This window comes from Malaclemys terrapin, chromosome 1, assembly GCF_027887155.1.
Source record: "Malaclemys terrapin pileata isolate rMalTer1 chromosome 1, rMalTer1.hap1, whole genome shotgun sequence".
Taxonomy (NCBI): domain Eukaryota; kingdom Metazoa; phylum Chordata; order Testudines; family Emydidae; genus Malaclemys; species Malaclemys terrapin.
This window is the reverse complement of record NC_071505.1, coordinates 293,520,239-293,543,921: the sequence shown is the minus strand read 5'-3', so window position 1 is coordinate 293,543,921 and position 23,683 is coordinate 293,520,239. Positions and strand designations below refer to the sequence as shown.

Below are 23,683 nucleotides of genomic sequence, written 5' to 3'. Positions count from 1 at the left end.
ACGGCGCTTACTCCCACCTCTGCTGGTGGAGTAAGAGCGTTGATTCGGGGATCGATCCCCGAGAGGTCGATTTCTACCCGCCGATTCAGGCGGGTAGTGTAGACCCAGCCTTAGGTTGTTCTGAAGCTCACAGCTCTCTTGAACAGACTGGTTCAGTGCACAACCTCAACATGAGGCTGCAGCAAACATTTCTGGCTGGAATATACTATGGTGATAGGTGGCAGTACAGAACCCTAAGCTAGTTAAATGGATCAAAGCAGTCATTTGCACATGATGTTTGATGAACTTGATTAAACGTACAGTTCCATGTATTATCAAAAATACATAGGTCTGGTATGCATTCAGATACATAGCTTAGTATTCCTGCATGGGACTTGTTATATATTGACCAATAAGTAACAGCAATATTATTGATCAGCATTATTTTAGTTTAATGTGAAGATGTCAATAACTTCTCTTAGCCTATTCTGTGGCTCACAATGCATGGCATGCAGCTCCTACAGTGGAGATCTACAGAGGTGGTTTCATGATGGAGAAAATACACATTACCAGGTCTAAAGCTGGTGTCGTTCTGACATTGCCAGAATAAGTGATTAGGGGCCATTGGTACATTTCTTGTGTAACCAAAACTCCCATGGAAGCCAGAGTGGCAGCTGGAGATTTGTCACTTACTTGTTTAATATTTCTTGAATATCCTTTGAGATCTCAGTATATCTTTGCCACATGTTGTTTCTGGAGAAGCAAAGGGCAGCCAGATCAGTAAGTCTCTGTGGTTGGTTCTGGCTGTTTTCTTTCCATAAGAAGGGATGCATTAAATTATTTTCTGTGTAAAGGAGTTTCAGGGGAAGTTTCAAAACCTCACAAGGCAAAGCACAAAGCTGATTTCCTTCAACATTCAGACATTCCAGTGCTCTGTAATTTTAAAGACCACCAAATTATGTACACAATTCATCTCAGCTATAATTGTACACACAGCCTACTTCCCACTTGCTGAGTTACTGCACCAAGATAGCACAAGTATCTGTATGTATAGAAGGCTAAGATTTAAAAAAAAAAAAAAAAAAAAAATACATTTTAAGTGTTGATGCAATGATGTGCACAAAGAGAATTATTTTCTGAAGTACAATTTAAACAACTAGTGCAACTGGAAATAAGGGATTGTGTGTGTATCCAACGGAATGCTTAAGCAGGGCCGGCTCTAGGCACCAGCAAAACAAGCTGGTGCTTGGGGCGGCACATTTTTAGGGGGCGGCATGGCCGGCGCCAGAATGCTGCCCCTAAAAATGTGCCCCGGCCGCCCTAGCTCACCTCCGCTGCTGCTGCCATGGCGCGCGAAACAGCTGATTCGCGCGCTGCTGCTCCCCCTCCCTCCCAGGCTTGGGCGCCTGGGAGGGAGGGGGAGAAGCGGCGCCCACGCCGCGGCCACTCGGAGTCTCCCCCTCCCTCCCAGGCTCTCAAACCTGGGAGGGAGGGGGAGATCCCGAGTGGTCGTTTCGCACGCCGCTGCTACCCCTCCATCCCAGGCTTGAGAGCCTAGGGGGAGGAGGCAGGGCTGGGGATTTGGGGAAGGGGTGGAATTGAGACAGGGCAGAGGGTGGGGTAATTAAATACGAGGGGGGACGGCCAAAATTGTTTTTGCTTTGGGCGGCAAAAATCCTAGAGCTGGTCCTGTGCTTAAGACAGGTCTCCAAAACACACACACAGGCCATCATGGGGGAGGGATAGCTCAGTGGTTTGAGCATTGGCCTGCTAAACCCAGGGTTGTGAGTTCAATCCTTGAGGGGGCCACTTGGGGATCTGGGGCAAAATCAGTACTTGGTCCTGCTAGTGAAGGCAGGGGGCTGGACTCGATGACCTTTCAAGGTCCCTTCCAGTTCTAGGAGATGGGATATCTCCATTATTATTATTAATAATCAGATTTCTCAAAAACTTAATGGTAAGTGTGTATGTTCTTAACTTCACACTCTTGCTTATTAACATGTAAGTATACTTCAATATCTGCCCCCCTTCTGCTCATATAGACAGCTGCGGATATACCCACAAACTTTCTAACCAAAAACAGAGACAGATTGACCTTTTGTGGGAAAAAAATTCCTCTTGCATAGTGTCAGTTTAGGGCAATGGCACCTGTTTTCCCCCTCTACAGTCCAGCAAGGGGAACCGTTCTCAAGTTACCAGCTCTCCCAGTCATTAGCTGTTCTGGGCAGAGACCCATCTCTCTCTCCCTTCTGACTGGAGTATCACCAGGGTGCACAGTTCCCTGCCTTCACTGCGTTACTCCCAGCACAGACAAGTTGCCCAATGGCACCTACGTGCTTTCTCTTTAGGGATGGTTAACAGGTGTAATTGTTGCACTTATAAGGTATCATACAGCACTTCCTATGCAAACCTACTTTATTCTTAAGTTACAAAGCATTACAGAAAAAACATTAAAACAATAAAAGAATCTACACACATACTAATAAACGGACCAATCCTCACCCCAGACCTAACATGGGCTCTGGAAGGAGCAGTCCTTCAACACCCCACATTAAGGGTTGCCTTTTAGAAACAAATTAATCACAGATTCAGTTCAGAACATGCCAACAGTCATATGGGGCCTCAGTGGGCCCTGCCCTTCCAACCCTTCCCTAGAGCAGTGGTTCTCAACCAGGGAGACATATACCCCTGGGGGTCAGGGCCGGTGCAACCTCTTAGGTGATCTAGGGGGTCGCCTAGGGTGCTAGCATTTGGGGGGGTGGCATTTTCTTCAGCGGCGACTGCGGCAGCCGGATCTTTGGCCGCCCCGGTCATCGTCGGCATTTAGGCGGAGGGAGCTGGGGCTGGAGGGTGTGGGGAGGGCCACCTGCAGCAAGTAAGGGAGGGGCGGCATGCAGGGGAACTCTGCTCTGCCTCCTCCCCTGAGCATGCTGCCCCGCTCTGCTTCTCTCCTTCCCAGGCTTGTGGCGCCAAACAGCTGATTGGTGCCGCAAGCCTGGGAGGCGGGAGAAGTGGAGCAGCGACGGCATGCTCGGGGAGGAGGCGGAGCAGAAGTGAGCTGGGGTGGGAAGCTGCCACACTGCTCCCCGGGCGGGGGGGGGGGAAGCTGCCTCAGGGTGGAGAGCTGCCGCGGGGGAGGTGCCTCAGGACGGGGGGGGTGGGGGAGCGGGGAGCTGCCACAGGGCCCGGGGAGGGGGCGGAGCAGAGGTGAGCTAGGGTGGGGAGCTGCCGCACGGCTCCCTGGGCCAAGGGGGTGGGGAGCTGCCACAGGGGCGCGCCTCAGGGCAGAGTGGGCAGGGGAGCTGCTGCAGGAGGCGGCGCCTCAGGGCAGGGAGCTGCCACAGGGCTCGGGGAGGGCGCAAGGTGGAAGTTTCGCCCAGGGCGCGAAACATCCTTGCACCGGCCCTGCTGGGGGTATGCAGTGGTATTCCACGGGGTACATCAACTCATCTTGATATTTGCTTAGTTTAACAGGCTACATAAAAACACAAGCTAAGTCAGCACAAACTAAATTTCATAGACAGTGACTTGTTTATACTGCTCTATATACTATATGCTGAAAAGTGCAATATTTATATTCCAATTGATTTATTTTATAATTATATGGTAAAAATGAGAGAGTAATTTTTCAGGAATAGGGGGCTGTGACAGTTTTGTATTTTTATGTTTGATTTTATAAGCAAATAATTTTGAAGGGAGGTGAAATCTGGGGGTACACAAGACAAATCAAACTCCTGAAAGCGGTACTGTAGTCTGAAAAGGTTGAGAGCCACTTCCCTAAAGGACTGGGGCCCTCCCTGGAACATGGGTCCTGTCCGTTTGCTGGATCAGGAAGAAGGTGTCGGAGAAAAACAGAGTTCTCACTATTTGTTTAGGTACAGCAAGTCAGATGCTTTACTGGCCATGAGCCAGTTTAAAACCAGGCTGTTCATCCAAAAACCCTTTCTTTGTCTGTTGGTCCCTGGAGAATCCACTCTGAACTGGTATATGTGAATCTCTCCAGAGGGTGGCTTCAAAGGGTTTATAATGGAAGAAGTATATTAGCATCCCCATCCCTACTAGAGAAGGTACATACAATGCCACAATAACACATATACAATTGCTTTTAATACAATATACCTCAAAGGTGTTAACCTTAATTCTAAAAGGTATCTGAATTCTATGTTTTTTTTCAGAAAAAACTTTTCCATCTGTCACAAAGTTTCTGTTGTATCATTCCCATGAAGCCAAAGTATTAACCTCCCCTGCCTATCACACACAAACACACGGAGGGTATGTCTACACTGCAAGTGAAGGTGTAATTGTGGCACAGGAGACGTACCTGTGCTAGCTTTAACCTAGCTAATGTGTAATAATAGTAGTGAAGAAATGGGAGCATGGGCTAGCAATCAGTGTACAAGGGGATCCCCGGTATGTACTCTGGTGCCCATGCTAAAACCCTTGCACCCACATGGTCACTACAATTGTTACCCATGCTAGCCGGATTAAAGCTAGCGCAGGTATGCCTACCTGCACTGCAATCACACCTTCACTTGCATATTCTGGGAAAGACAATGTGGTTTACATGATTTGGGTGCATACAATTACAGGGCTCATGCATGCAAATTAGGCAAGTGCACATGCATATGGGCACAATGATCATAATTTGTGTGAAGTTACCTGATTTACAAGCATAATCATGATATTTAAGCAACTGGACACACATTTAATTGTAAAAATCAGACCCCTGTCACAGGGCAGTAGGCCAGTTTGTGATCTCTGTTATATCGGTGCAAATCCAGAATAAATCCATGGACATCAGTGGCGTTACTCCAGATTTACTAATAACAATCAACTTTCTAATAGGCTCACAATATTTTTACACATAGGTCTGGTTCCAGTGTATATTATGTATCAATACCTGAGATTCCTGATTTCATGAGGGATAACACTAATATCATTGAAGGAAACATCCAGATAACTAAGATATGGTAATAAAAACAGCCTGAAAGAGAGAAAACACAGTACATTACAGAAGAACTAGTTAAATACATGGATCTATGCTAACTGATATATTGTCTATATCTTATTTATATCTACTGTGGCAGAGCTCTGACCTTGTCCCCATGGGTCCTGCGCTTCTAGGCGGTATATGCTAGCTTCAGTGGCTCTCTGTGACCCTCCACGTAGCCCTTCTCTCTCTAGAGCCAGGGTTACAGTCTACTGAGCCCTTTTCATCATAAACCAGCAAGGAGGTTGGTGAGAGAACTCCCACAGTCTCTGTTGTCCCTAGGGCTGGTTTTAGAACAGTTTAGCCTCCTGTCCTGACAGGGGCCTGACTTCCCCTCCCAGGAGGTGTTCCTGTAGTGGTGGGTTGGGGGGAACCCAGGCCCACCCTCTACTCCAGGTTCCGGCCCAGGGACCCTAATGGTAGCAGCTGTTGGCAGCCAACCTTTCACTGCCAGCGTTGCTACATTTCCCTGGGCCACTTCCCCACAGCTCTCCTGCTTCTCCCTTACCTTAGCGCTCTCTTATCAATAACTTGAGGGTATCTTCATTAACCAGCCACACTGCCTCTCCTCTGACTCCCTGCCTCTCCTCTGCCTGACTGGAATGAACCCTTTTTAGAGTATCAGCGGGGCCTTAATTAGAGTCAGGTGGTCACATTAGCTTAATGGCCTCACCTGACTCTTTGCAGGTTAATTGGAGTCAGGTGTTCTCATTAGCCTGGAGCAGCCCCTGTTCTGGTCAATCAGGGAACAGAAAACTGTTAATCCAGTGGTCAGTATATCTGCCTTCTGCTATTCTGCTGTACCCAACTGGCCTGAGTCTATCACACTACCTATAAAATCTGTGATGGGGCAACTGCTATCAGTGTTAACTGTTGAAAGTTTAAAAAGACTGATTTACTCCCATACAGGTGTCTGGAAGGGAAGAAGTCATTTCAAAACCATCCATTTCTTAGGCTCATGGTGGTCAAAAATGAGCAGAAAACAGAAAACATTCCACTAAGATGTGGTGTCACCGCAAAATTGGAAATAACTCCATGCACAGAAGCTAATGTGCTGACAATATAAAGCAATATTATGAGTGAAATAGCTGCATTATGAATTTATTCCGAACAGGATTCCTCCTCGCCTCCCTCCTTGGTGTGTGTTTGTGAGCCAAAATCCCCACCCAGAGAGAGCGAGAGAGAGAAGTTGAAGTACTGGTAGGTTAAGAGTCCCAAAGCGTATTCAACTCCTTCAACTCCTATACTATATTCTGCAAATCCTCAGAGGAGTCACTTGAGTGAAGCCAGCAAATGGTACACAATAGCAGCAAGACAATCAGCCAACTGTACTGTCACTGCTGGCAAGAGGTTCAAAGAGCCACACAGAGATAGACCTGATAGGTGTATTAGGCTGAGGACTGTGGCATTGGGTTTTCCTGTGTAACCATGGCCTGTGTGCATTTGACAGGCCAATGCAAGGAGTAGAATAAGCCCAAGCAGTGGCTCCATTAGAGACCACTAGAAATTGTGAAAATATTATCCTCCAGTACTATTTGTTACTAGCTGTGATGCTGGCAGACCAGGTACCAGCTCATGTGAAGGGCCAGGCCCTCACTGAACACTAACAAATACATAGCTGGAAACCAGTCTGACTTACCTGGGTGTTAGTATTGTTAAGATAAATATTAGAGTTATAAGAATGTGTTTGGTGTTTAGACCTTATGAATAGTGTAGGATGCTGCATGTGCAAAAAAAATGGAACCAGCTGTGAAGCAACTCAGAATATCATGGCTCTACTGTTGCGACAAAAAATATGTTTTGTGTTGTTTGTCTTGTCTTGTTGCTAGCATTGTTGTGTATTGTGATTTTTTAAAAAAAAAGAGATTATTATATTAGGAAAATAATAATGAACATGAAATTTAAGCACAAAATAAAATTACCAAGGCTACAGAAGTGGTATGTAGGTGTGGACCCCCAAGGTTATAGATGCAGACAATGGGGGTGCATTTGTGGGGGAAATTTTTACCATGATGATGCATGCTTTGGGAATTAAACAAAAGTTTCATATCCCGTACTGACCCCAATCCTCAGGACAGGTGGAAAGAATGAATCACACCATAAAGAGGCACTGCGAAAAGTAGTAGACCACACCAGTAAGAACTGGCCTGAAAAGCTGCCCTTGATTCTGGCTGCCATCTGCAGCAGTGACAGGCTGAAGCCAAAAATCCAGCTGTACCAAATTGGCAACCGATGCGGTTAATGATTAATCCTGAATGCCTCACTAGAGATTCTGAAGAACACCCTACAGCAACCCAGCATGACTACTTTCAGTGGCTTAAACAATTGCAAGAAGACAAAACTATCTTACAATATAGGGTGAGTCATGCCATTGAACAAATGAATACAAAATTGTACAAGCAAAAAGTCACCGACTCTGAGCTATGGGAAGCCGGTGACCAGGTAATGTATTTAAAGCTAGGGAAAAAGGATCATGCCCTGGATTCTAAGTGGACAGGTCCCTATTCCGTAGTTGACCATCTTGGCCCACTAGTGTACCATATTGAAAAAGACGGCAAACTTAAGTGGGTTCATGTGTCACAGATAAAATTGTTTTCCTAATTTGTTTGTGTTGAATTATTACACAATTATATTTAATATTTCATATATTTTATATTATATTACATATTATATTTAATATGGACTAGAAGTATACCTGCCAATAATCACGTGAATTTCTCCCGATAGAGATTCCCTCGCACACTACCTGATCCTAAGGGAGTCTTGCCAGAAACCTGCTAAGGGTAAGATGTTGTTATTTTGGGGGATATTCATAAGCTTTTGGGGTTCAGGGATAACATATGTACATTGGGGGCTACAATAGTTTAATTGGACAGAGTGGAACAGGGTTCAGGAAATACCCATACATAACAATACCCTGTACTGGACCTTCACACAAATTACATTGCAAGCCTGAGTTAATATAACCAATGAGGATCATGACTGCGTGATTGAGGTGATAACCCCTATGGAGTCGATTATGGATTTGAATCCTTTTTGTGAACCCAGTGAACCTGGTTCACACACCTTTCTACCATTCACACCAGGACCATTAGAGGCGTGCACGGTTACAGTGTGGGTGAACAAAACTATTTTTGTGGGCAACCTAACAGTGCTACTGTTAAACTGCCTTCCAATCATGGAAAGTCCCTACCCACATTTACTTAAGAAATAACCACCAATTAAGGCATACATGGCACCCAGGATAACAACGCTACACATCACAGTTAATTGGACAAAGGATAATGTAACCATCACACGGCCCGAATGTGCACCATACAGCACCCCCTTATTCAACGCTTGGTATGGCTCTTTGAAACAAAAACATTCTCCCCTTCAAGGGAAGAGAGCTCTAGCCAGTACTATACTGGGAGGCAGAGGAGCTGGAACAGGAATATTAAATTCAGTGGATCTGGAAGCATTAAAAACAAAGGCCTGTGCGGTAGAAGCTTTACACCACAGAATAGCAAAAAGGCAAGAACACCAAATCACTGAGTTGGTACAGACAGGGGTGGATACGTTAAATCTACAGTGGCACACTTGGGACCACATCAATCATCCATTTTGGGCTTACTATGCGAGACATAGCTGATAAAATAGCTATAGCCTTATGGTGTTCTGAGCAACAGCTGTTAGCCATTGTTTTAACAGAAAGAGAGATGGATTGGATTCGAGCCAAGGATATGTCTGCCTTAACTCCCCTTCTCAGCAGACAGAGAAATAATCTTCTCCTCCCTTATATTTCAGAATGGTATAAGCTTATGGACTCAGACGTATACACAAACACCCTAATTGGACACATTGCTAGCCAGGTGATGCGGATTCACCCTGCCAGATACCTGAACACCCTATAGTCTTTCTTAGCACTCCCAACCCTACAGGGAAGGCATATTTGGGCCCCACGATTGGCAGGAATGTATTTAAATAATAAAGAAGAAATCAATGATTGCCCCATGGGTGTAAAAAAATGGACTACTCGACAGTGGATATGCCCCAACTTGGCAATTTTAGAGGAGCATTGCGCCGTTCAAATCAAAAATTTAGCAACATGCTACTGGGATGAACTGGATAATAGCACCACCAAAGTATACTATGATGGGGAAAATTATGTTTGTATTATTGGACTGGAAAAAATTGTGTGGCAGGAAAAGTATACTCAGAGGCCACCTGTACAACAATGTATGTGCAATGTGACAATATTGCGAACTCCCACCATGACTTACTAATTTCCAGTTCATAAAAATAAGGATGTTAACCTAGTAGATACCAATAATATGCCCTGAGTTTTATTTTTATTTTGGGGGTTAATTGGACCACCTCATACCAATGGCTAGCAGGGAATAAGCAGATTAGTCAATTAACTGCAGCAACCCGGTCAAAAGTACTAACACGAAGTCTGGCTATTTTGCACCAAGGAACTGAAATTCTGAAAGTATCCACACAAGCTCAACAAATGATGGTGCACCATTGGTATGGCATTTTTAGAGGCTGCTCCCCTTCATGGACATCAGTTTTAAATATTATGATTCATCTCATAATTGTTTTCTTTGTACTAATTGGAACAATATTTGTCATAATGTGCATTATGTGCTGTTGGATGAAAAGAATGTACCTCAGATTAAAACCACAAGGGCAGGTCTACACTGCATTGGTATAGCTGCACCGATGCAGCTATGCCGCTATAGCACTTAAATGAAGACTCCCATACACTGATGGAAGAGAGCTCTCCCGTTGGCATAGTTAATACATCTCCCCGCTAAGCTCTCCGGTTGACATAGTGCTCTCTACACGGGTTACGGTCAATATACTATGTCACTCAGGGGTGTGGATTTTTCACATTCCTGAGTAGTGCAGTTATATGGACGTAGGTCTGTAGTGTAGAACTGGCCTCAAACAGGAAAAGAAGTATTAATTAACGTAAAGTGCTAGTCCTTCAGACAAGAGAGTCTTTGAAACCAAATGAGCCATTGTAAGACATCAAAAGGACAAAGACTGTTGATTGCCCTCCTGTAATGATGCTGGTTCTGGCGGGACCCAACTGAGAGTGCCAATTCAGGACAAATTGCTAAAACAGGGCAGTCACCGCCCAAAGCTGGGGTTTTTCCACCTCTAAGGCAAACCAAACCAGCCAGACAAAGAAGATGTTGATCTTACCCCACTGGCTAACCACAAGTCACACAAGCAATTGCCTTAGACACTCCAGTTTCCCAGTATCACCACCAGTGCCACTCGTTATGGGGACAAATGGTTATGAAAACCAATACCCTAATAAAAGAAAAAAGGTTCTCTCGATCCCAAAGGACCAAGCCCCACACCCAGGTCAATATACAAATCAGATCTTACCCACAAATCACGCTGTTGCCAATCCTTTAGAATCTAAAATCTAAAGGTTTATTCATAAAAGGAAAAAGTTAGAGATGAGAGTTAGAATTGGTTAAATGGAATCAATTACATACAGTAATGGCAAAGTTCTTGGTTCAGGCTTGTAGCAGTGATGAAATAAACTGCAGGTTCAAATCAAGTCTCTGGAGTACATCCCCAGCTGGGATGGGTCATTCAGACCTTTGTTCAGAGCTTCAGTTTGTAGCAAAGTCCCTCCAGAGGTAAGAAGAAGGATTGAAGACAAGATGGAGATGAGGCATCAGCCTTTTATAGTCTTTTCCAGGTGTAAGAACACCTCGTTCTTACTCTGGAAAATTACAGCAAAATGGAGTCTGGAGTCACATGGGCAAGTTCCTGCATACTTTGCTGAGTTACAAGGCGTATCTGCCTTCTCTCAATGGGTCAATTGTATAGCTGATGGTCCTTAATGGGCCATCAAGCAGGCTAGGCAGAGCTAACACCAACTTGTCTGGGATGTCTCCCAGAAGCATAGCTTAAGTTTGAAATACAGACAGTATAGAGCCAATATTTATAACTTCAACTACAAAATTGATACACACATATAGACAACATAATCATAACCAGCAAACCACAACCTTGTCTTAGACACCTCATTTGACCCCCTTTATACAAGATTTGGTGCCACTACAGGACTTTGGTTGCAACCGTGTTCTATATGGTCCCAGTTCAAATCAATAACATGACACCTCCCCACTCAGATGAAGAGGAATCAGGAGCCGACACTTGTTCTATCAGTGTGGACTCTGGGGAGAAGGGGATAAAAATCCCTGACAAGGAGAAACTGGATCTTTATACATCTGGACTCTGAGAGGCAAGGATTCCTAAACATAAGCAAGCGATCCCCATGCTGCTTGGCATGGGTCAGTCCTAAAACACATATAGAGCTGCTTATTATAGAAGCTGATATTACCTTTTTAAATCCAAGACTGTAACTCATTTGTGTCTGTATGTTTCTTGCTTTAACCTTGTAAATAACTCTTTTTTTTTTTAGTTAATAAAACTTTGTTTTATTACACGATTGGCTATTGCCTTGATTTGAGATCGGAGTACAACTGACCTGGGGTAAGAGATTGGTCCTTTGAGAATGGAAGTAACCTGAATATTGTTGTGATTTTTGGTGTAAAGTGACCATCTGTCACATAGTCCAGCTTGCCTGCGTGGCAAGATAGATTGGAATGCTCAAGGCGACCATCTTTGACTCCATGGTAAGATTGTTCTAGTGCTTTAGGAGTTCACACTTGTTACTGGGTTGGTGAAATGTAATTATAGAACAGAGGTTCCCAAACTTATTTGGCCTACCGCCCCCTTTTCAGAAAAAAAATTACTCAGCGCCCCCCTTTTCAGAAAAAAATTACTCAGTGCCCCCCTGGAAATCTACCTTCTTTAAGCGAACAAACAGAAAGATGCAGTGACAAATTTGCATTCTTTTATGTATCTATATTTCTACCTACGTCCTACAATATAGTAAAGAAAGATGTGTTAGTAGAATATCGCCCACAACATCAGGTATACAGTGGTTTTTGCGTAAGACGGCAAAAGACAACCAAACTAAAATACTAATGAAACTAATAAACTGGGTTTTGTTCTTTGCTCAGCATTAGATATATGTATTTGATATTAAATTGTCAAATATCAAACTAAATTTATCAAGAAATAATTAATTTAAAAAATAATCAATATGCAATTAAAAATCAGTTAATAATTTTAATTTAGTTTGCCCTTATTTAAATAATTGTTCCTTATTAACACACGCCTTATTTACCAATTAACACAGATGATTCGATAGATATAAATAAATGTTAATAGTTAGTTTTTTTACGATTTCATTCCCGTTTTTGTTAATATTGTAATAAAAAATATGACAAATATATTGACTGTACACTTCAAATAGTACTGTACCGACACAAGCCTGCTACAATTTTATTATTAGTAAGCACTAGAGACACAGAAACGTACGGTAGATATGTAAGAAAATGTATAAAAATACTCACGTGTAAATTGCTGTTTTATTGAAACAACAATAATACAATTTGCTTTGTATGTGATCCATAATCCGTAAAGATCGAAGGTATTGAATATGAATAAAAAATTTTAAATACTTATTGCACTATTGTTAACTGCTTTTTACACAACTCAGAAACAATCTAAATTAGATTTCATACATGTCGCCTATTCATAGTATCATATTGTAAACAAGTCATTACACGCACATATTCCTGCCGATGCATGCTGGACTTCCCGACAATGCGCGATACGCTCGCCTGCCAACACTTGCTTGTTAAGAGCTGTTGGCAGACTTGACACCTGATCGGTTATAATTTGTGAATTTATTTGGAAAATAAAGTAATCAGTACAACTTTAACTCTATGTTACACAACAGATGAAACATGTACGAATGGTTTTTCAAAATTTTCTTATATTCTCTTCTTTCTTTATGCTTCTGCCGCCCCCTTATTTTTATTCAACGCCCCCCAATTGCACCCGAGGCTACTACTGCCCCCCTGGATCGTTCCAGCGCCCCCCAGGGGGCGGTATTGCCCACTTTGGGAACCTCTGTTATAGAACAACCAGTTTGGGGCGTCTGCCCTGCTTTTTAATAGTCTGCCCTGAGGTTGCCACTTTTAGTCAGGAGCCACTCCAGCCAGCGTGACACGAATACTAAAATAGCACTGAAGCCTCAATCAAGGTCAGGCACTGTGCAACTACACAGTAAGAGCTAGAGCTTACAAACTAGATATGAAAGATAAAGGGTAGAGGAAAAGGGGTACCTACAATTAAAAAGCAAAGCGATCAGGGAAAGATTGGGAAAGCCACGATCTGAAGTTTGTTTTATCGACTATCTTATGGGAAACGGCCCAAGGATGGTGGAGTGGATGAGTTGAGGAAAGCATGGGTGAAGGAAAAGGAATAAAAGTACTGAGGTGGGAGGCAGGAAAAGAGAGTTAGGAGTACAGAGGGTTGGAATTATACAATGAGCCTTCCTTACACAGAAGATCCACGGCTTTTTACATATCTTTACATGGCATAAATATAACAATACATCCTGCCAATTTCAATGAATGCACACCACTACTTTGCATCCAGTAAATATATTATTAAAATTTTCCAGCTTCTTGTTAGGCAATTAGGTTGCTTGGTTTCACTTCTACAGCAGTTCTTCCCATATTGTAATGAATCATTTGTTTTGCAAGATATCAAATGTTCTTTCCCTTCCCAGCCACCTGTAAGCTGTGTTTTAGGGAACTTAATGTTAAATGGTTTACAAGGCAATCATTTCAGGAGTAGAGAAGAGCATTATTTTTGACTATTGTTGATTAGTGGAAATTAGTTGTGTGTCTTTCTTTCACTTTCTGTGCACTGTCTTCTCAATTAAACCCAATAAATAAATTTGCCAGAAGGGTAGTAGTTGAGTTACAGAATTCCTTATGATATATCCATAACTAACAAGGACAATACCAAAGAAGGAAGATCTACAGATCACTTAAAGAGGCAGTGCCAAGAGAAAAGAGGTTATATGTAGATATATAATAAAATTTCAGGATTGTCACCTGGTTGTGGTCTGATCTACACTACAAAGTTAGGTCAACCTTGCCTTGCATCGACCTACACTTAAATTTGTCTCCCTCCGAATGTAAGTGCCCCCTTACAGAGATGCAGTAACACCACTTACCCAAGCAGCGGTGAGCCATGGTAACGTACTGGGGTTGAGGAGCCACAAGCGTAGACACTGCATTACTTATGTCGACGCTATCAGTCCTCCTGCAGCTGTCCCATAATGCCTGACACTGATCACTCTGGTCACAATTGTGAACTCTATTGCCCAGGGGTCTGGAGACCCGAAGGCCTCCCGCTCCTCTAAAGTCCTAGGAGTTTTTGAAATACCTTTTCATGATTGTCCAGCCTGGTAAACACACCTACCAGCTCTCCATTGTTGTATGCAACTGCCAGCTGACCATGCCAGCTACACGCCCAGAGATGCTCTGGCTTGGAGTAGACAGGAGGTATTGGATCGCCTGGGCCTGTGGGGAGAAGAGGCTGTGCAGGCGCAGCTACAGACTAGCCATAAAAATGTGGACACCTACGAGCAGATTGCACAGGGGATGCAGGAGAAGTGGTATGGCAGGGATCAGCAGCAGTGCTGCATGAAAGTAGAGTGTGGCAGGAATACCATAAGGCCAGGGAGGCCAACAGTTGATCCAGTGCCAAGCCTCAGACCTGCCGCTTTTACAAAGACCTGCATGCCATACTTGGTGGACACCCCATCACCCACAGACAACCTTGGATACCTTTGAGGAGCCCGTCAGAGGTCCCTGGCGTGAACAGCGAGGAAGAGGAGGAAGAGAGATATGTACCTGTGGGGTGCAGCTATGCCGCAATCCAGAGCCTGTTTGAGATTTTCTTGCAGACCAGTGAATCCTGGCAGTTGAGCAGGGTAAGCCCAATGCAGGGGAAGGAACCTTGGATAAATGTGTAAATGTATTTCCCATTACGGTGATGTACTAATGAAGCCCCCAACTTAACAGGACACAGCTATCGACGTTTCATTAAATTTACTCATACTACAAAGAGAAGTAGAGTTGTTTATGTGCTTTTCATTTCCCTGTACAGTTAGGCAGGGCGGACCATGTGAAGCAGTTTGTTTATGTACACAGGGGTGTCCCTTGAATCCTCCAGAGAGATCTTGATGAAACTTGCATGGAGGTACTCTGCAATCCCCTCCTTATTTCTTCCTCTGAGGTAGGATGTTTTCCCATGCCAGTCGGTGATTACTGCAATGGTGCCAGCCCATGTTAACAGGCCAGCACCATATGGGCCTGAGCAGCTTCAGGCAGTCAGCAGCAGCTGTGCTCTCTGTGCCTTTGTTCCTCTCCGGAGTGAGATATCTGCTACAATCATGACCACCTGTGCACAATGGTGCCATTGCCATATACTCATGGTTTTATACAACTGAGCAATTCCTGTCTCATTTCCCTCACCTGTGGTGGGCCATGCTCCCCATGTTTGGTGCTGTGAGTGGTGCCATGCACAAGCACTCCGACGCAGAAGTGTCAATAATCATGTCTGGTTTAACACTTTAGGGGAGAGAGGGAAAGGAGTTCTGAATCTTAACGTTCACTTTCTTTGACACGAGTACCTCTGTGTGTTTTATCTGTAGCTGCTGCCATTGTGGCTTTGAGGGGTTCCCCCTCCACACTGATGGACTGGCTGTGTCAGATAAGAAGGAGAAAGAAAAGGTCTCAGGATAACGTGTTCAGTGAGATTCTGCAAACCAGGGCTGCATCAGACTGTGAGCAAAGTGCCTGGAGGGTGAATATTGCAGACTGTATTGAGAAGGAAAGAGCAGACAGGAGAAAGGCCCAAGAGTCACAACAGGAAAAGGAGAGGGAGACGCATCAGGATATAATGGGGCTTCTCCAGCAGCAAACACAGATGTTGCAAACTCTTGTGGCCTACTGGTTCAACAAGCCCAGCTCACTTCCTTTTGCAGTGTTTGGAGAACTCCATTATAGCACCTCACTACACTTTCCCCCAGCATTCCACGTGGCCTCGGTGGCTGCATCCCTACCCTATCACTCCACCCGGGAGCCATAAACAACCACAGCTTCACATGTACCGACCTATGAAAGCCCCGGTTGCTGTATGTGTAGCTAAAATGGACATGAACTTTCTTTCGCGCTGTTAAATTCTGTTCTATTAATTGAGTACGTTTTTAATGTATTTGCTTTTAAATTGCACAGATTTTTCTTTGCACCAGTTTTGTTACTCAAATTCTATTATTTGGAGAATAATTCATCTTTATGAGTTCAGAACATATGTTTCAGAGTCCCTAGCAGTACTGAAAGCACCCACTTACTGGTTTCCGTACCGCGTGACACAAAACTCATAGAATCAGTGGCAAACAATGTAATAATCATAAATGTACAGCAAGCACCACACATTTCCTAACAGGCCCCCACACTGCAGAGCCAGGTAGACTACAGTACATCGCAGTGCATGACTATGGCTCACGGTTAAAGTGCTCTTTCAAAGCCACCCTGAGCCATATAGCTCCACGCTGAGCTCTTGTAATCACCCTTGTGCTTGACTGTTCAAACTCAGCAGACAGCTGCTCTACCTCTGCCCTCCCCCCCAATGGCGACTTTCCCACCTTTGCGTCACAGATATTGTGCAGGACACAGCAGGCAGCTGTAACCAGTAGGATATTTTTTTCACTGAAATCCAATCTTGTGAGTAAGCACTGCCAGCATCCATTCAATCTACCGAAAACATATTCAACTGTCATTTTGCACTTGCTGAGTCAGTAGTGGAATCTTTCCTTGGTGCTGTTGAGGTGGCCAGTGTATGGTTTCAGGTCCAGAGGAGCAAGGCATAGGCTGGGTCCCCCAGGATCACTATTGGCGTTTCAATATTGCTAATGGTAATCAGCTGGTGCTAAAAGGAAGTCCCTGCTTGTAGCTTTATGAACAATCCTATGTTCTTAAAGATATGAGAATCATACTCTTTCCTGACCAGCCAACATTGATGTTGGTGAAACTTCCCCAGTAATCCACCAATACTTGCATAACCAGAAAAAAGTAGTCCTTTCAGTTGAGTGGCAAGGTGGTCTGGTGCCAAAATAGGATACATGTCTATTGCCCCACCGCAGTTCAGGAACCCCGTTGCTGTAAATCCATCCACTATGTCCTGCACATTGCTGAGAGTCACAATCCTGCATAGCAGGAGGTAATTAATGGCCCTGCACACTTGCATGACAATTGCCCCGACAGTCGATTTTCTAACTCCAAAATGATTACCCACTGACTGGTAGCAATCTGGTGTTTGAGACCGCCACTTGCTTCTTCGCTCTCAGTGCAGCACTCATCGTGGTGTCCCTGCGCTGGAGGGCTGGAGCAAGCTCAGCACACAGATCGAGAAACGTGGCTTGGTACATCCAAAAGTTCTGCAGCCACTGCTCACCATCAGCCTGAATTACGAAGCGATCCCACCAGTCAGTGCTTGTTTCTCGGGCCCAGAAGCAGTGCTCCGCCATCTGCAACTGCTCCATGAATGTCACCAAAATACTTGAACTGATTCTTGCTATGTCCCACAGCAATCTGTCCTCCATAAAATTGTGATGTTCCCTGCTGATTCCGTTCTTCTTGCGGCTCTGCAAATACTGGAGTATCGGCGTGTGTTCTGTGATTGCAACACTTACAACAATAGTGCAGAGCTGTGCAGGCTCCATGCTTCTGTCAGAGATGGTGGACAGTGAGGAGGGCTGTGCAGATTCATGGGATTTTTTAAAAAGCTGAGAAAATTATGGGCTATGCAAGACATTATGGGATGGAGAAAGTTGCACACTGGAAAGCTGACCCCTTGCTACCTGTTACCCCTCATGACTCATTTTTTTCCTCACCATGCATTGCCAAAACTTCCCCAAGACAGTGCACAGGATGGTGGTGGGTTGCACCCTGGGACACCTAGCTATGGTGCACTGCATTGTGCATTGACACACTATGCTTACGAAGTTGCTTATTTCCTACAGAAATCTTTTCCTTATTTCCCTTCTCTGGGCCTCCCTCTAGGACACACTACAGTAGTGAGCACTACTATGCTCACTACAGTGGGATCCTGCCTTTGTTCAGCTGCAAAGGGCTTGCAGCTAACAGCTGGAACAGTTCTGTCAGTGACAGGCACTCCACCCCCCTCCTTTCCTGATGAGGTGCTGCCTTCAACTGCAGTGCAAGAGAGAGTCTCAACTCCACCCACACCTGGAAACATGCTGCTTCACTTTGCTGCAGAGGAATCAAAGAGACTTTCTCCCTTTCCTTCAGCAATTCCTGAGACTTTACCCTTTTCCTCTGGGATCCCAGCATAATATTCCTTCTTGCAGAGCTCCATGGAAAAAATCATTCCCAATAAGCATGTCAATGGGGATATTTTCATTCTCAACTGATGCTCACAGTCTCTCTTTTTCTGCTACCTGCAGTCTGTACAGCTCTAACTTTGCAACTGCATCACTCTCATCCATTTTTATGCCTTTCTGCTCCTATTTCCCTTTCCCAAAATAAGCAAACAGAAAATAACAGAAGTGTAACTTTTTTTTACTGTATTCAGCCAACCCACCTAAAATCTCAGCACCAGTGTATGAAGTGCAAATCTCACTCAGAACAACAAGCTGTGCATTTCAGTCTGCTCGCTGCACCACTATGACGTCCCCGGGATACAACCTAGACTGTGAGACCACTGAGTCCCATTACATTCTCCAGCCTGGGCTGTCTCTCACAATGCTATGCTAGTGACAAGCAATAAATCTCTCCAGATGCTATGATCACTCACCCATCAATATGTAGCTACACACACACAGTTGAGTTGTATGAATGTTCCCTAAGCCACACATGAACTGTATAAAGAGACACAAGCAAATGTCCCCAGCCCCAAGCCGTGCACTCCAGTAATGTGCCAGCTTACACCGCTCAAGACTCCCTAGACAGTGCAAGCTCATTAATTAGTTTGCCACTTCATCAAAGGAAAGTGAACATGCACCAATCTTTGTAATCTAAGCAGATTCCCCAAGCACTTCAACCCAAAACACACTGTTTTAGATAAAATATAAAAGAGATTTATTAACTACAGAAGGCTAGATTTTGAGTAATTATAAGGGGTAGGCATAGAGATCAAAGTTGGTTATATAAGAAATATAAATAAAATTTCAGCCTAAATTCTACAGACAAAGCAGGATTTCAATCAAGCAGTTTCTTGCCCCTCTAGATGTTCCAGCAGTTGACAGTTCTTATTACACAGGCTGAATTTCCTTCTTACCCTAGGACCAATCTCCACAGGTCAAGGTTTTTGTCTTCCAAATTTCTTGTTGCCTTCAGAGTAGGTATTTCAGCCCTTTCCTTGCCAGCTTCTGTGAGCAGGGCCTGCCTCTGGCTCACAGCTTAACTTTGCTTTATGTTAGCAAAGTCTTGACCATTACTTTAGTTCAGGCCTTAGGCCTCATACCAGGCCTCTGATACCAAGGTTTATATCTCAGGGCCTACTCTTACTACAATATGCACTGTAAAAATGATAAACAAAAGAAATAGAATTCTTTAATTCACCTCATACAAGTACTGTAGTGCAATCTCTTTATCATGAAAGTATAACTTACAAATGCAGATTTTTTTTGAATACATAACTGCACTCAAAAAACAAAACAGTGTAAAACTTTAAAGGCTACAAGTCCACTCAGTCCTACTTCTTATTCTACCAATCGCTAAGACAAACAAGTTTGTTTACATTGACGGCAGATACTGCTGCCTGCTTCTTATTTACAATGTAACCTGAAAGTGAGAACAGGCGTTCACATGGCACTTTTGTAGCCGGCATTGCAAGGTATTTATATGCCAGGTATGCTAAACAGTCGTATGCCCCTTCATGCTTCGGCCACCATTCCAGAGGACATGCTTCCATACTGATGATGATCGTTAAAAAAATAATGCGTCAATTAAATTTGTGACTGTACTCCTTGGGGGAGAATTGTATGCCTCCTGCTCTGTTTTACCCGCATTCTGCCATATATTTCATGTTATAGCAGTCTCGGATGATGACCAGCACATGTTGTTCGTTTTAAGAACACTTTCACAGCAGATTTGACAAAACGCAAAGAAGGTACCAATGTGAGATTTCTAAAAATAACTACAGCACTCGACCCCAGGTTTAAGAATCTGAAATGCCGTCCAAAATCTGAGAGGGACGAGGTGTGGCACATGGTTTTAGAAGTCTTAAAAGAGCAACACACTGATGCGGAAACTACAGAACCCAAACCACCAAAAAAGAAAATCAACCTTCTGCTGGTGGCATCTGACCAGATGAGGAAAATGAACATGCGTTGGTCCGCACTGCTTTGGATCATTATTGAGCAGAACCCATCATCAGCATGGACACATGTCCTCTGGAATGGTGGTTGAAGCATGAAGGGACATATGACTCTTTAGCGCATCTGGCACGTAAATATCTTGCACTGCCAGCTACAACCGTGCCATGCGAACGCTTGTTCTCACTTTCAGGTGACATTTTAAAGAAGAAGTGGGCAGCATTGTCTCCTGTAATTTGTAACCAGGCTTGTCTGTCTGAGTGATTGGCTGACCGAGAAGTAGGACTGAGTGGACTTGTAGGCTTTATAGTTTTACATTGTTTTATTTTTGAATGCAGTTTTTTTGTACATAATTTTACATTTGTAAGTTCAACTTTCATGATAAAGAGATTGCACTACAGTACATGTATGAGGTGAATTGAAAAATAATTTTTTTTTTACAGTGCAAATATTTGTAATCAAAAATAGATATAAAGTGAGCACTGTACACTTTGTATTCTGTGTTATAATTGAAATTAATATATTTGAAAATGTAGTAAACATCCAAAAATATTTAAAATAAATGGTATTCTATTGTTGTTTAACTGTGCGATTAATCGTGATTAATTTTTTTAATCGCTTGACAGCCCTACTATATATACATTCCTAGAAAGCCTTTTTTGTAGGTGTAATTTACAAAGCCAGTATGGAAATGAATTAATGAATGAATATAATGTAGGTCACACAAAAACCTGAATCCTTGTTTGAGCATAGAAATAGTGCAATCTGATCTATTAATTAATAGTAAACACCTTACCCAGTGGGAAGGACAGATAGTAAATTGAAGGACATGTTAAGGATCCTAAGTGTCTTGAGTTTGTGGACATCATCAGGGATCTCTTTGATGGGGTTGTTTCGGAGCTTCAGTACTTCTAAGTTTTTAATATTATATACCTTGGGGGGAAGAGGTAATGGAAAAAAAGTTATTACCACAAAGACAGTCTGATTCCTGTTATGGCAAGAGTTTCTACATTTCTAACATTAGTAAGTGACACTGTAAGAACTAGAAACAAAGAAACTGTCCTAATATTGTATGAATCTTGTATTTAATGTATAGCAGTAGCTAATTAGTAATGTTATTTTAGTTAAAGTACCTTATCATGTGGTTTCTGGGCCTGATCCTGATCTCACTTATATTCCTATAGTATTATAGGTTGGGCTGGTAGCACTGTCTACTATTAAGGTTGCCCTACACTTCCCATTACAAAAACATGTTTTCAGTTGCTTATAACTTAGCCAAACTAACTGTTTTGGCTGAAATTTTCCATGCTGGATGTCTGCCACAGGCTGAATCTTTTTGGAAAATTTCAGCCAAAACAGTCAGCCATTTTGAAGAATGAGGCTAGGGAAAAATACATTATTTTGACTATGTTAAAAATCTGATTAAAATATTTTTTTAAAGTTCTAGTACTCCCATACTTTGGGATTTAAAATGTGGCAGAGGGGTGGCCTTTGTGTCCAGTGGCGTAGCCAGCTTCTCAGTTCAGGGGGAGGAACCATAAAAAAGGTGCCCCCCCTTGGCTTCTCCTCTGGCCACGCCCCTCCTTGGCTTCTCCTCCGGCCGCTACGCGTCCCCGCCCACGGCTCCTCCGGCCATGCTGAGCCCCCCCTCGGAGGGGCTCGGTGGAGGGGGTGGCCGGGCACGGGGGAAGGGGTGGCGGGCGGGCGCTGCTCGCTTCTCCTGGGGGACTGGGGGGAGCGGAGCAGTGGGGCGGGCAGCAGCTGGCGGGCAGATCCCTTCTCCCCGGCAGCTTCCTGGTTCCCTCGCCCGGGCAGCCCAGCATTTTTTTCAAAAGCGGAGCCTGCCAGGCCGCTGCTAGGCTCCTGCAGGCAGGGGGGGAGGAGGGGCAGCATGGCCGGACTCTGGAGGAGCCATTTGGGGGGGTGGCAGGCACGACCGGAGGAGTGAAGCAGCCAGACTCCTCAGCCATTGTGCCCCACGCTCAGCGCGGCTGCCTCCTGTGGCGGCTCAGGGCTTGGTGGCTGAGCGCTCTGCAGCTGGCAGGCAGATCCCCTCTCCCCAGCAGCTTCCTGTTTCCCTCGGCCCGGAAGCAGGAAGCTACCGAGGAGAGGGGATCTGCCCGCCAGCTGCGGAGCGCTCGGCTGCCGAGCCCTGAGCCACCGCAGGAGGCGGCCACGGCGGCGATATTGGGGCCGTGCTGAGCGTGGGGCGCGATGGCTGAGGAGCCCGGCCCCTTCGCTCCTTTGGATGCGCCCGCCGCCCCCCCCAATGGCTCCTCCGGAGTCGGACCATGCTGCCCCCCCACTTGCCTGCAGGACCCCAGCGGCGGCCTGGCAGGCGCCGCTTGTGAAAAATGTACTGAGGGGAAGTGGCTGCTTCCCCTGACCCCCCCAGCAACGCTACTGTTTGTGTCACGGATGTGAATTTTGCTGTCCCTATGAAAATCAGCCCAAATTTGGCCAAGTTATAAGCCTTTGAAAAATTACAGTTCACATATGATCAGTAGAGACTTCTTTAGATTTTAGCAGCTAATTTCCCTAAAGATTCTGTCTGCACTAAGTATGCACAGACAGGTCAGAGCAGGACTTTCCCAATGATGGCAGCTATGGGCTGCTGCAGCCCATACCATATCTGGGTCCAAGCACATTAATTGAGAGATTGAGAACACGGGTGAGCTAATGACCCCCTAACCCCCCCAACCCCCGCTTGGCCCATGCAGCATGGAGGAGTCAGAGAATGGGAGTCAGGAGGGAGTTCGGGGACTGGCTGGATACAGAATCTGGGACTGGTTGGAAAGAGACTAGGAGACAGGAGGGGACAATGGGAATGGGGAACCAGTATCATAGAATAGAATCATAGAATATTAGGGTTGGAAGAGACCTCAGGAGGTCATCTAGTCCAACCCCCTGCTCAAAGCACGACCAATTCCCAACTAAATCATTCCAGCTAGGGCTTTGTCAAGCCTGACCTTAAAAACCTCTTAGGAAGGAGATTCCACCGCCTCCCTAGGTAACCCATTCCAGTGCTTCACCACCCTCCTAATATCCAACCTAAACCTCCCCCACTGCAACTTGAGACCATTACTGCTTGTTCTGTCATCTGGTACCACTGAGAACCGTCTAGATCCATCCTCTTTGGAACCCCCTTTCAGGTAGTTGAAAGCAGCTATCAAATCTCCCCTCATTCTTCTCTTCTGCAGACTAAACAATCCCAGTTCCCTCAGTCTCTCCTCATAAGTCATGTGTTCCAGCCCCCTAATCATTTTTGTTGCCCTCCGCTGGACTCTTTCCAATTTTTCCACATCCTTCTAGTAGTGTGGGGTCCAAAACCGGACACAGTATCCAGATGAGGCCTCACCAATGTCGAGTAGAGAGGAATGATCACGTCCCTTGATCTGCTGGCAATGCCCCTACTTATATAGCCCAAAATG

General features: G+C 44.6%; 1 protein-coding gene across 4 annotated transcripts in view; it reads right to left on the bottom strand.

Moving 5' to 3' along the window:
• LRRC63 (leucine rich repeat containing 63) overlaps positions 1-23,683 on the bottom strand; it is a 51,501-nt gene that overhangs the window by 3,390 nt on the left and 24,428 nt on the right. The window contains exons 7-9 of one of the 4 annotated variants that reach the window (XM_054007874.1): positions 21,049-21,185; positions 4,880-4,963; positions 673-912 (exon numbers count right to left, since the gene is read on the bottom strand). In XM_054007874.1, the coding sequence (XP_053863849.1) occupies positions 673-912; positions 4,880-4,963; positions 21,049-21,185 (461 nt within the window). The remainder of the gene's footprint in view (positions 1-672; positions 913-4,879; positions 4,964-21,048; positions 21,186-23,683) is intronic. The other 3 variants (XM_054008022.1, XM_054007954.1, XM_054008108.1) reach the window with 3 other exon arrangements.